Below are 13,521 nucleotides of genomic sequence, written 5' to 3' on the forward strand. Positions count from 1 at the left end.
GAGAGACCATTACGTTTAAAATGTGGTACTTTGGTGAAAGTCTAATAATATTTAATCAGTTACATAACAGCGGTATGCACAGGGCCTGGGGCAGATCAACATGTTTATAACACTCGGTTTGTTCAAACTATGGTATGACAGTTGGGAGCACAACACGTGGATTATGTAACTCACACAAAGTATACACACTTTACACAAAGACATTTCATTTCTTTATTAATTTTGTAAATGTTGAGCTGGTGTACAGAGTAAATTTTCAATAGATGTCCTCGGATTTCATTGGATTAAAAGGCTTTTACATGTATATTTTAAATTCATGTTTCACTCTCCATAACAATAAAAAAAAGCGAACAAAAAAGGTTAAAATACCCACAAGACCCCTATTTTATCCCCAGGTTGCAGGCATTACCCAGAACTCAACAGTCTCTTGGTAGCTACAGCTGTATGATGCTAAAAGTACATCCATAACATAACTAGAATCCCAGTTGACAAGTAAGGGTGCATAGCATTCTAAGTAAATATATATATATATATTTTCATATATTTTCATATATATATATAGCCTTTTTATGTTAAAAACATTTTCTGTGCATGTGCGCAGTTGCATTCCTTAGTATTGAGTAATATGCTATTGCGTTAATAATGTCTTCAATCCATTCTAAAGGAATATACATGTGTTCTCTAGTTTTTGCAACAGTTAATATTTTTGCATGAACTTGGTGCATGGCATCATCTCCGTGGTCCCTCAGTGCAGGGCTTTCCATTGTTCATGTTTGCGATGTAACCACTCCTCCCTCTGCTTGCACTTAGTTGGACTCCTCCTTTCAAACTGCGTTCAAACTGTCACCAAGTGGAAGCCTTAGAATCGGCTCAGTCTTATATTTGGTAAGAGGGGCAGAAATAGACTAGGGATAGGTTCTGTTGAGGAAAAATGCTTGTGATCTTGAAAGACTATCCGTCGGAGCCACCAAAAGTTTCCCCACAATAATTCCATTTAACTTCAAAATGCTCCTTTTTTATTGTCTTTTCATCAGAGCCCCCGCACCCCCAGCTCCAACCCTGACATCAGCAGTGGATTTATAAATGGCCCCTGCTTCAGAAACCAACCCAAGCATACCATAATTATGAGCCCTTAGAGAGCAAACCGTGCATAAGGGGTAATACAACGTTGCACTGCTGTGTAATCTCTATTGACATCTAACTTTTTATGGTTATTAAAAAAGACAATAAAATAGAAATAATATCTGATGAAGGGATATGTGTTAAAATGTCCAAAACCCATTTTAGGCTTCTGTCTTTAAATCACTCCTCTTCCATGATTTCTATGTATGTTTGCAATGATTGTTGATGATCAACAGCAGATACTGAGTTGAAACAACAGAGTGAATACCCTATCATCTACTAAAGTACAGAGCCAACACAGATGACTACTTTGTAACAAGATTTACGTTATACCAAGACTTTACATTCATCATCTCTGGCTGTGAAGCCGTACTAAAACAAACACATATTGATGAGTGATTATTGCAACGTTTTTGTGACGGACATATTTTTCCATAAGAAAGCATACAATGTCTAACATAATGTTTGAAATAAATGCATGTAGATAATTGATATCATGGGAGATGGCACGCTTATTGAGGTAAATCAACTTAAAAAAATATATGTGAATCAAGAGTTATAATCTGAGAGCTTTTGCTCTTTGTCCATTTGCAATATTACTTCCTGTGATATTATCACAACTTTGATGTCGTAATATCCAGGACTGAATATGCGATATTGAAATCACACACACTCTCGCACGCAAACACACACTCAATAGGATTTCTTTCAAGGTGCATATGAATGTCATTAAGGTTTAAAAGCTATGACTAAACATACCAACATTCCCCGATGAATAACAAAAACAGACACTGGGCACTTTGCAGATGGGATGGCTGGTATGAGGTCATACCAATATTTTGTCTTAGTGTAAAACTTAATAGTTGTTGTTTTTTTCTAGAGAGGCAAAGTGATGAGATGTGGAATACTAATGTACTGACATCATTTCTGAGTGGAGTGAGGAGTGGCCTAAAGCTTTGATTAACAGATTGAAAGCCTGAGCTTTGGAAGAACATGAACTATGATCCTAAATTCCTCTCTCTCTCACAAACACACTCACACAAACAATCCTTTCCTTTTGTAAGCAGTTATTGCTTCTTCTGAATTACAGTTAAGACAGTAAATCATGACAAAAAAAGACAAGGAAGTGAAACAAGAGACACGATTCGGGAAGGGTCAGGCTCACAGTTGCGGGTCAGTATTACAGTTTCTCATCACAGTGATTGGCGACTGACTGTCTTTGCTACTCTCCCAACGATTGCAAAGGAGACAAACATCAAAGCTCAACACGTCCTCGACCCAACACTTTCCTTTCTCCAGCTGACTCTTCATCTTTTACCCAGTCAATCCAGTGCTACATTATTACCAGCATTTCAGTGACTACTCTCATCAAGGGGACATCTTCTGGTGGTGGTGAGATGGTCTATAAGTGCACCTTATGTGTGGTGGTGTCATATACTGCATGATGAGGTCAAACAGACACTGCTACGAGCTGAATGTGAGATCCTGCCCCCTGTTGGAGGTGGACAGGACTGCTACATCTACTCTGAGAGGCTGACTGGAGGAGTGAGGGGGGGGGAGAGGTAGGGCAACAAGGGCGAGATTGAGGGTGAGGGTATTGTGATTTTGGCTCAGACAGACACCTGATTAACAGAAACCTCACACTGATATACGGCACACTGGGGACAAGAAAAGGCAGAGGAGTAGGACGGTAGAGTAGGTTAATCTGTCACTCATCTCTTTGTCACCCTCTCCACAAGGCAAACCACTCTGAGGGAAGGTCAGGGGGGCAGGTTTACGGGACAAACCTACCTCCCAAAGCTTAAAAACCCTACAGTACAGTAAACGACTTACAGTATGTCTTCCCTCTACAGTTTGACATGTCAAAAGCAAAGAGTGAAAGCACATGAAAAGCACAAAGAAACAAACAACCCGACACACAAAAATCTGACGTTTAAAAACAGGCATAGCGACACAACATTTGCATGTTCTTGTACCCACAAAGATATATAGAATAATATATAGGTTCAGACCGATTGAACCAAACAAGAAAAACAGGGGAGGAATTTCTTATGTACCTGAAACAGCAGCATCAGTGGCATCGCGTAGGGATCTTATAACATAAACAACACACGTAGCACACAGTCACGTAGAGCATTTTAGTGCATACGATATTATGTACAACACTGATATCCTTGGGTGATAATTGTAGCTTTAGTGGACTTTGAGAGCACTGGGACAGGATTAAAACTAGTTTGTGATGCTCTTAGCTGGAAGAGTGTGGCAGGGAGGAGGGGGAGTAACCTGTTGCCTAGAGATTATGTAATTCTCAGTATTTTATTCTCCCCTTTACTTAAGTTTGACTGATAAACCTTTCCCCTGTCGGTTTAGAAAACGGGCCAGTTATTGCCCATACCCTACATTGCATGCCTGTCCCATACAGCAGTGTGTCCTCCCCATCCCTCCCCACCCTTATATTCCCTCAGTATTTGTAGTTAAAGACAGGCCATGCAGCAGCAGTCACTCATGCTGATACAGATAACAGGAAGCACATTTTGGTTGCTAGTTTTTTTTGTTTGTTTGTGGTTGTTTTTTGTTTTATATGAAATCATGCTTCTAGCCTAGTAGTAGATGTTTTTTTTCCCCAACAGTTTCTTTAAAAAAAAAAAAGGTAATAAAAACTACGAGTAAATCTGTATCCATCTCTTCCGGTGCGTGCTGATAGTCGGCATAGCCGCTATGGTTGTGGCGTTGCCGTTCATTTCTGTCTGTTCTTCCTTTTTATGTGTGTTCTTCCTCCTGTCAGCTGCTGCTGGTCATGTGTCCATGTAGGATGGGTTTGGTGAAGGGGTTGAATCTTGTGGAGAACTCTGTGGAGAGACGGAAACACGCTGATTTAGCTCCAACTCATCAGGAATTTACAGAGCAGACATGCAAGCTGCAGTAAATCAATGCAAATGTGAATATATGCAGTCTTTAAAATGGCCTTAGCTAAACTGTCTATCTTGGAAATTCCCTACAATTGAAGCTCATATATCAACTTAATTCCTCTCTTACATTGTAACACTTTATAAAACAGCACATTAGTTCTGCAGAAGCATTAAAGCAAAAATGGTTGGCAAAAGTGGTTTAACATTCAGTCGCTTGAAATATCAGTAATCTCAGGGATGTCATGGCCTTTATGTTAGAAAGGGTAAGTCACACACATGCACGCACGCACACACACACACACACACACACACACACACACACACACACACACACACACACACACACACACACACACACACACACACACACACACACACACACACACACACACAACACACACACACTGCAGTGGCTCCAGATAGAAATTCACTGGACAACTGGCCTTGCAGCTTTGACCTTGGGAGCTGTCACTTTACAGGATCCTTTTTGGTTTGTTGTTTTGCTGAGTGCACACTGTGCCAACCTTTTTTCCAGCTTGTGACAACATGCACAAATAAATAAATTGGCCTGACATAATTTACAGCAAAACAATTATGATTTACTTGCATCAAACTTGTGTTGTCCATCTGTATGGCATTATATTGAGTGCACAGAAACATAACTTTTTTTTCATGTACATAAATTACATATTGTAGAGAAATTGTTCTCACGCTAAGAATTTAAGCAAACAAAAATCAATTCTGTGCCCAATGCATTTAGTTGCCTGTTTGCTATAACTCACCAATATAACTCCATACACCTGAAGTAAACATGACAAAGCATTTTGCCGAAGGCGAGTACACATAAAGCATAAAGTATCACTCTGCATTAATGCCGATTCCGTATATCAAAATCTATTTTTATGAGACATAAATAGTTGTAAAGGAATGTCCCCATTTTCTGAGATTTTACTATATTGTTTAACTGAATGAGTCATAAAAAAAAAAGAATTCTATTCTTTTTATTATTTTAACCTTTTGTGAAGCTGAAGATTCAGTTTGCTGTGCCATCATCACATTACATATCATTAGTATTGAATTAAAGGTACATTCAGATGCATTTAATCCAGAAAGACTGAATTAAATGGTCTAGCCCACAGGTCAGACGAGGCGCTGTGGGTCGGTCCCGTACCTGCGGGGACGCAGCACTCAGTCTGCTCACTGCTTAACTCTCCGCAGACTGGCACATTTCACTATCTGAGCACCTTTCTTCACATCCACAGTATCGGGCTACATCAGGGTGGAAGGGGTTGGCAGCAGAAGAGGTGAGAGGAATGAGAAGAGGTGGGATGACAGGAGCCGAACAAGAGGTTGATGGAACATTAGTAAGGGTGAGTAAAATAAAGGAGATGTGACAGGAAGAAAAAGATGAGGTAGGGAAACAGAAATGGAACGGCAGAGGAAGGACATAGTCCCACAAGGTAAGAGAGGACAGAAAAACACGAAAAACAACAGAAGAGATAGAAATGTGAGAAACAAATACGTGAAGGGAGGGGAAATAGGGGGGAAAAAAGAAAGAAATTATGTATAAACAGTCAAGCAAGGACAATAGTGATGGGTGGCAGTTGGAAAGACAGTTGAAGATAAGAGGGCATCAAAAACATATTTGAGATTCAGAGTATACCTGTGTCAAATAGTATTTACAAAAATATATTCAGATGGCTGGGATTTGACCACATAAGACAAAACATAAAGTGACACCCTAATATTCTGAATTGTCTCGATGTGTTAAACCCTAATCCTCTGCTACTTCCTGCAGGTAAAGTTAAAGAAAAATTGCAAATAATATTTGACCCAGCTCTGATTCAGATTGTCTTGCAGGTTTGAGTGATACAGCACACAGTCACAGTTGAAGGACAGCACTTTAATAAAGGCAGAAAAGACAAGAGTCAGTCATTGAGATAACTGATGATGACAGAATGGAAAATATAGCCACTGAATGGAACCACATTCGATTCACTCAGTCACTAATGTGCAAGAAAGAAACGATGATAAGTGTAGGTGCTGCTTAGTGATGGCTACAATGATGAAAGCCTGAATGGGCCGGTGAACTGTGAGCAATAACAGCACCAGAGCAAAGTGGACTCATTTGTTCCTCTTGCATGCAGAAGATGAACATGAGGTAATAATATTTAGGTGGAGATTAATGTAACAGAAGGTCAGCAATCATACAATTAAACAAACATACTTTGCATTCAATCCTCGCTGGTGATTTAGGACCGACACATAATAAAACAGGGCTATTGCTTTTAAGATCATAAGGACACAAACATAAACTGTGTCCTCAGCCTGTTGTACTGAAGCTCATGCAGGTTAAGCTATTCAAGGACTGTCGGGATATGCCTGGGAAACCACGATGAGATGAGACTTTAAAGCTCACTGCAGCACAGAGTCCCCTATTCACTGTAAGCTAGCTTTTACATGGATATAAATCAAACAGGCCCTCATCAGACGGTCAGCTGTCTGCAGATCAGAAGCCCACCTTGCTGCTGTCCCGGCCCAGGATGGCGTAGCTCATGAACTGCTCTGCATCAACCTCCAGTTCGTTGTCGTCCTGCAGAGAACCCTCCAGGCTCACCTCCTGAACCCCCTCCTCAACTGAACCCTTCCCTCTGCGCACAACCTTACGCACAATCTATCAGATACACACATGTACACAAGGGGATGGGAGAGAGTGATGGATGGAGGCAGAGAGTGGGAATAAGGCAGTGAAAACACAGAGTTGGTGAGATATAAAATAAATAGTTATGGGGTAAAGTATTTTTTATATATCTATTTCTTGGTGTACAAACAGTGTATCCATAGTGTTGTCATATATAATGAACTTTGTAATGATTGTTATTTTAATAATAATAATCATTCTATGGAAAGATGCTGAGTGAGTATTGTGACAATGACAATATGAAAACACTTACTGGACCCCAGTTTAAGAATACAGTATAAAAACATGTTGCAATGGCTGACCTTTTTTGTGACAATGTTTCCATGTTCATCCGTGAACTGCTCCTCGCTTACATGCTCCCCAGGAAGATCTTCAACCTCATCGCCCTGTGAGCAGAAAAGCATTTGAACCCTTAAATAATGATTTAAAATAAATTGCACTTCCTTCTTCTTGAAAGTACTGGACTTTGCTACAAGATATGACTTCCCAAAGTATAAAAAGTCAACTAAACTCAGGAGCACATTATGGCCCTAATGCATGTTAAAATAGCGGCCATGTCTTCGCAGTGTAATCATTAGCATGCCATAAACCCTTCCACTAATTGGAAACTCGACAGATGGGTGAGGGGTTAGAAGGGGTTGTTTGCAGAAGCATGTAAATACAACAATTAAGATCCATGGCGTTTCTTTTGACATTTATAATTACAGTTCATGAGGGTCATGACAATGCTGTTATAGCCCTTACTAATCTGCAGCGTGTCTACAGAGCTATTTATAAGCTTAAAGACATTCCTACAGCCGGACAAAGCGAAGACAAGGGCCAGTCCAGCCTGTGTTGACCTGAATAAAACATGTCAACAGCATTGACACAGTCCGAGATACAGTGGGAAGAGTCCATAATGCTTTTTAATACACCTGGAATCCAAACTTGTTGAGCTAATCTATAGACATCTGTAACAGCAGAAGATACATGTAGCCACATTTGCAAAGCAATTTGATGATAATTGATGATAACATACACAACATTTCCTCATGTACACGTGTCTTTAGTTAATCCTCACACCCACTCCACTGAAGTGCAGTAAACCCTATCAAATCATTTTAACATTACCACAAACCTATCTTGTATCACTCCAAATACATTGCTTCCTTCAGCCTATCACCAAACAGTCTTTTCTCCATCTCTCTCCTGTTATCATTGTTTTACTGTCTGTAAATCCTTTCTTCAAATTCTACTCCGCTGTCGTTCTCTGTCCCTCTCTCTGTACCTTAAGGATGACTCTGCGGCGGACCACTCTGGTGGTGACGTTCTCTTCTTCATCGGCCACTCCCTCAACCTCACCGAGCTCACGGTCCAGCTTAGCATGTATGTAGGTGAGCACGGACCGCACGGAGCCGCTGGCTATGTGGAGGACATTCTGACAGCTGATGACCAGGAAAGCCAGCAGCACGAAGCTGAAGAGAAGCTCTGTCACCAAGGCCCACATCACCTCGCTTTGATCCCAGGCAAATCAACAAAGCACCACACACGATGATATACTTCCACAAGCCTTCAGTGACTCCTGTTTCTAATGCAGCGCCTCACTCAGCTGGCGGAGAGCGCAACAGCTGCAGCCTGCGGCCTTCTGTCACGGGTTCAGTCTCAGTTTGGTGGTTTGTTCTTCAGTTCATGTCCGTCCTCCATTAGCTGGGGCAATGGGCCCTTTCCTCAAGTCTCTATTCCTTCTCTTTTCCCCTGGCAGCTCAGGAGTAACCACTCAATGACATCAAATCCAAGCAAAAGCAACCTTGGGAGGCTTCTATTCCCACCTCTCTCTCTTTCAGACCATGTGATCTGTGGTCTTTAAATACCTCTGGCTTCTCCACTGTGGCTCCGTACGCTGAGGTAAGAGCACTAAGTTGTCCACCGACTTCCTTCAGGCACTTTATCTACAAACTATCTCTCATCCACACAGTAGTTCCTCAAAAAGCATCACTATGCAGACACAATTGTGCAGCACTTCCACGCACTGAATCTAAACGCTACAAAACCTAAAGTGCAACTGAGCCAAACTAAAGACTTTTTTCTCACCAATATGAAACACAAAGGCCCTAAGAGTAACTTTCTATTTCTGCTCTCACACAGTTTCACGGCTGAGACTGTCCTTTACAGTGTGACGTGGTGGTGTTGTGCCAGAATAAGTTAACACATGGAAATGATTCGGGTGGGGGGGGGGATCATGTAACATGAGTGGGACAGTAAGAATGTTTGCTATATTTGTCCGGACTGTTTGTGCCCATCTTAGGCCCTAGACTCTGTGTGTTTGTGTGTGTGTGTGTGTATGAATGTTTGCTGTATGTTTCTGGGATCTATCATAAATAATCTAATGTTGATTTGTTAAATGTTTAAAGATGTTTGTTGGCTTTGGTTAAAGCCTATGCAACATTTATCACTCCCTACAAAGTGTAATATCTGTATAACTGATTACTTGCCATATAGAACAATCATCCTTATTATGGGAGGAGCAAGACACTCACCTGGCCCTTCAGGCGCACGTCGTCCCAGGCCCTCAGCTCTGGTACCCTGTGCGGGAAGCCCAAACCCTTCTCAAATGGCTGGGTACCTCTGAAGTGCCCACGTAAGATCTCTGAGTGCCCCATGTCCCTTACAGGCTGAAGTAAGGCTTCCTGGGACACGTGTGACTGGTCTCCATCCACAGCGTTACATACTGATGATATCATGGTGTCCATGGCCTGCCTGGGTTTGGGTTGACTGCCCACCCAGGCCTGTGTAGGGTCAGTGACAGGGATCCAACCCGGGCCTGTCTGTTCCTGCAGGTAGGAAAGGAAAGAGCCTCCACCACCTCCGTTTCCACCACTACCTGACCTGGAAGGAGAAAATGGATCAATGTGGAGGTGGTACACATATTGTTTATTCTTACTCCAAGGAAAGTAAAACAACTTATCATAACCCCTTAGCGGTCACCTCCTCCTTAAGAAAAAAAACTTCAGTTCACCACTGACATGCAATAAAGATTAATGAGATGTTAGCATAAATCTATTGTTTAGTTGGTGTGATTGTGACTTTGTCACCTGAGAGGCAGACGGGGGTCTGACTCACCTGTCTCCATTCCGGTCTGCAACACAGCTCAGACCAGGTGACTGACTCAGCCGAGCATACACCCTTTGCTGTCCTGCAACAAGAGAAAGCCCTTCCTCTGAGCCCGTCCCTCCTCCTCCTCTTCCTCCTCCTCCTCTTCCAGCTCCATCTCCACCAGCCGTACTGTTGACTGCTGATACCTCCAAACTTGCCTCTGACCCCTGACAATTGTTCAGCCCGTTAAGATTGATCCCAGCGAGGGTGCCCCCAAGTGAGGCTGGCGTGGCAGTGCTGAGCGAGTCAACGCCCATCTCTGAATCATCTTCGGGCAGCTCAATGGAGCCACTCAGCACCCCACCCCCGCCGCTGGCTGCGCTGGCCTGACTAGCCGGCCGACCTAGACTTCCATACGGCAGCCCCAGAAGACCTTCTGAATCGTCAGCATTGCTGCACTCCAGCGAGGAGTCCTCCACAGGCACCAGGGACGGGCTGTTGCCTGAGGGCCACACCTGCACATCAGACATCTCCATGAGGGTGTCTTCTTCTGTGGTGGCAATAGGTGCACAGTCCAGACTGGAGACTTCCTGCCAGTAAGGCTCAGCGCCCAGCGGGGAGGGTAGGCTGTACTGCATGGAGGCCGGTGAGAGAAGCTCTTCCTGCGCGAGCCCATAACCTGGAGCGAGACAGAGAGAGGCACACTGACACCCGGCCCCCCGCCTCGCTCCCCACCTCACCCCCACAGCACCGGGGCCCTGGGAGGGGGTAAGTGCCCCTGCCCAGGAGCTGGGCATCTAGGGGGGGGGGGGGGGGCTAGAGGAGGCTGAAGGGACAAATGGGAGAAAAGTGGGAAGGAGAGAGGGGAGGGCCAAGACAATAGGAGCTAGAATAAAGGTGCAAGGAGCTTAGGACAAGAGAGCAAGGGCAGCTTTTAGAAGAGGGTTTGTCAAGCTCGATCAGCCAGCGCTGACTGTGAGAGCAGCAGCGGCAGCAGCAGCAGACACAGCCGGACGGACTGAGAGACTGACACTTTGGTTTGGACCCAGCAGTGACTGATGCTGCTCTGCTGGCTGCCACCTGCAGGAAGCTGTCAGGAAATAATGCCTCTGCCCCTAACCTGGGGCTGGGACACACACCTGTCCAGCAGGGACACACTTTGACACACATACACATGCCATAAACACACTCTCTCACTCTCTACTTCATACGATCACACGCATACACCCACACTCAGATATGCATGCATTCAAACCCACTCAAAAAAACAGGCAGGTTAATATCATTGTCAGGCTGGATAGCATGCACGCAGGCAATCTCATTCTCTCCTCACACACAAGTGCACACACACATCAGCTCACTCCACACAGCTGCTTGCTCTCTTATTGACACATTTATTATAATGCATTTAATATAACACAGCTATATAAACATAAAACCTATAGTACTGCTGATATTTATGCAGACACATATACAGTAGACTTGATTTTCCTTCTGATGTGAAAGTCACATATTTGCTGCCTCAAACATAGATTTGAATGAGTATTTCAAGTGCAATTATATCAATTAGTAAAACTGCACATTGTTAATGTGCTGTGGACTCAGGTCACTCCTTCAACTGTCTTGAACACCCTTCGTAACAATATTTGTTTTTGTAAATGCAGACCTGGCATGATAGGGCACAATGTCACAGCAGCAGGAATGGTTTTTTTTTATGGAGATAATAACTTTATATTGCACAAAACGAAAGAAAGATCCAGTAAAAAACTATGGAGAATGCACTTTTACTATATATAGAATATGCCTGGCTTTAATAATACTAAATGTATTACTCTGAAAATGGCAATTAGTTTATGTAAACATTTTGATGAATGGTAATGTAGGTAAAGCAAAGTGTGATTGGCACTATGACTGTAACACTACACGATGCGTTACCAGGAAGTACAGCAGACGATGACATAGGAGATGTAGTGCAGGGCATACAGTATGTAGATAAGAGCAAGAAGAGGAGGCGGTTCACCTTCTGCATGAGAGAGCAAGAGAGCGCGCGAGAGATGTGTATGTGTATTCTCTATAGTGATGAGGAAGCTGTGCAGAGCTGCGGGGTGAAACTTGAATCATGGTTGGCAGTGCTGCTGTTGAGTACTGCTGAGAGTGCAGGAGATATTTGTGACACCAAGCGGCCAGAAGGACCTCTTGTCCTATTCTCAGCCTGCCTGTCGGTTGTCTATAGAAACTAGTAATCATAAATATATATTTATATGTATATATATATATATTATTTGTGTTTAGTGCTTTGTCTTACGAAGTTAAAAGATAAAAATTCCGCTGCAAAAACAGCACTGACATTGACTCTTTTTGTCTTTTGACATCCATTGCTGACAGAATATCGCATTGTACTACCAGAACACACAAGATAAAGATTAAAGAGTTTGATATATGTTTAAAACAATCATTCCTTGTTTCTTTGGGCCACAACAGAAGCTACTACAGTTAGGTTCCTTTAAAGATTATGGACCCCAATCACAAACTCTTGTTTGCCCTTTGGCTACTCTTTAAATGCTGCATTCAATCTGAGTTTTATACAGTAAACTGCAGCAAACACATTTATAGCTTAAATAATGTAATTAAAATATAATTACAATGAACTGAAAACAACTGATCTCACGTTCCTCAAACAAGCCTACTCACTACTTTATGAATTACTTGCAGATGAAGAAAACCAACAACTGTAGTACTATGCACACATTTCTCTTAAAAGTAAATTAGGTGCAGGATCAGGTGCAAATTGATAACATGCATTTGGTTTTAGTCTGTGTGTTTATGAAATTGCACACAAGCTATGAAAATATATTAAGATCTCTATTGAGTTAGGAGTCTGTTTTTGGTGACACCACACAAACTACAACATGACATTTTTTTTTGCCATGGATTAGATAATGCAAGAGTTTGTCAGTCCTCTCTCTCTCCATGTGAGAAGATGAGGCAATGATGGTGAAAGAAAGAAATTAAGAGAATGGGTGAGTGTGAAATATGAAACATGTTTGCCTGACCCCCCTGATTGGAAGAAAAACAAAGCAGTGAAGCTCATGTAAAAATACATGTAAAGGAAATATACTCATTTTGTCCATACACTTAAACACTGATACACACGTATATGGAGGACACAAAACACTTACAGTAGCCTATAGAACTTAAAACACACATGAAGACGCTCACACTGATACACGCACACAGACTGACTGATTGATGAGTTCACATTAAATAATAAGCACATTTACAATAAGGGGAGGGACAATTTCAAATTGACCCTCGTACAACAATCACAAAGACATTAAAAACGTATATTCCGCACAAAATAACCCATCAGGTGGACACAGTTTACATTGAATCAGTGACATACAAAACAACCACAACATTCATACATGAAGAGAGCAGACGCAAGTCACAGTTCGCAAAAAAAGGTTTGTGGCCTTTTTTACTCCCCTTAGGACAGATCCCTGAGGAGGAAGAGACAGACTGTAGAGTCATTCTCAGTATGCATGCCATGCAAGAACACATGTCTGTTGGTCAAGCAGCATTAAGGGCCAATGCAGCGTTTTAGTCGTCATCCCCAACAAGCCAGTGTTACTCCTGCCCCTCATCCCAGTGTCTCCATGCAAACACAGGGGGGATGAGCAATGAAAGTCAGCAGACAGGCAGGTCATGCAGACAGGC

General features: G+C 42.5%; 1 protein-coding gene across 2 annotated transcripts; it reads right to left on the reverse strand.

Moving 5' to 3' along the window:
- Nucleotides 1-199: 199 nt before the first annotated feature.
- LOC115013157 (ankyrin-1-like) lies at nt 200-13,432 on the reverse strand. Of its 2 annotated transcripts, XM_029439182.1 has the most exons (6): nt 9,832-13,432; nt 9,249-9,597; nt 7,035-7,118; nt 6,553-6,705; nt 5,203-5,300; nt 200-3,971 (listed from the first exon to the last, which is right to left on the reverse strand). In XM_029439182.1, exons 1-5 carry the CDS (start codon nt 10,599-10,601, stop codon nt 5,229-5,231), a joined length of 1,428 nt encoding a protein of 475 aa, XP_029295042.1. In that variant the 5' UTR covers nt 10,602-13,432; the 3' UTR covers nt 200-3,971; nt 5,203-5,228. The 2 variants fall into 2 exon arrangements, with proteins under 2 accessions (XP_029295042.1, XP_029295043.1); XM_029439183.1 differs by lacking the exons at nt 9,249-9,597; nt 9,832-13,432 and adding an exon at nt 8,000-9,234.
- Nucleotides 13,433-13,521: the final 89 nt, after the last annotated feature.

The sequence above is a fragment of the Cottoperca gobio genome, chromosome 9, assembly GCF_900634415.1.
Source record: "Cottoperca gobio chromosome 9, fCotGob3.1, whole genome shotgun sequence".
NCBI lineage: Eukaryota > Metazoa > Chordata > Actinopteri > Perciformes > Bovichtidae > Cottoperca > Cottoperca gobio.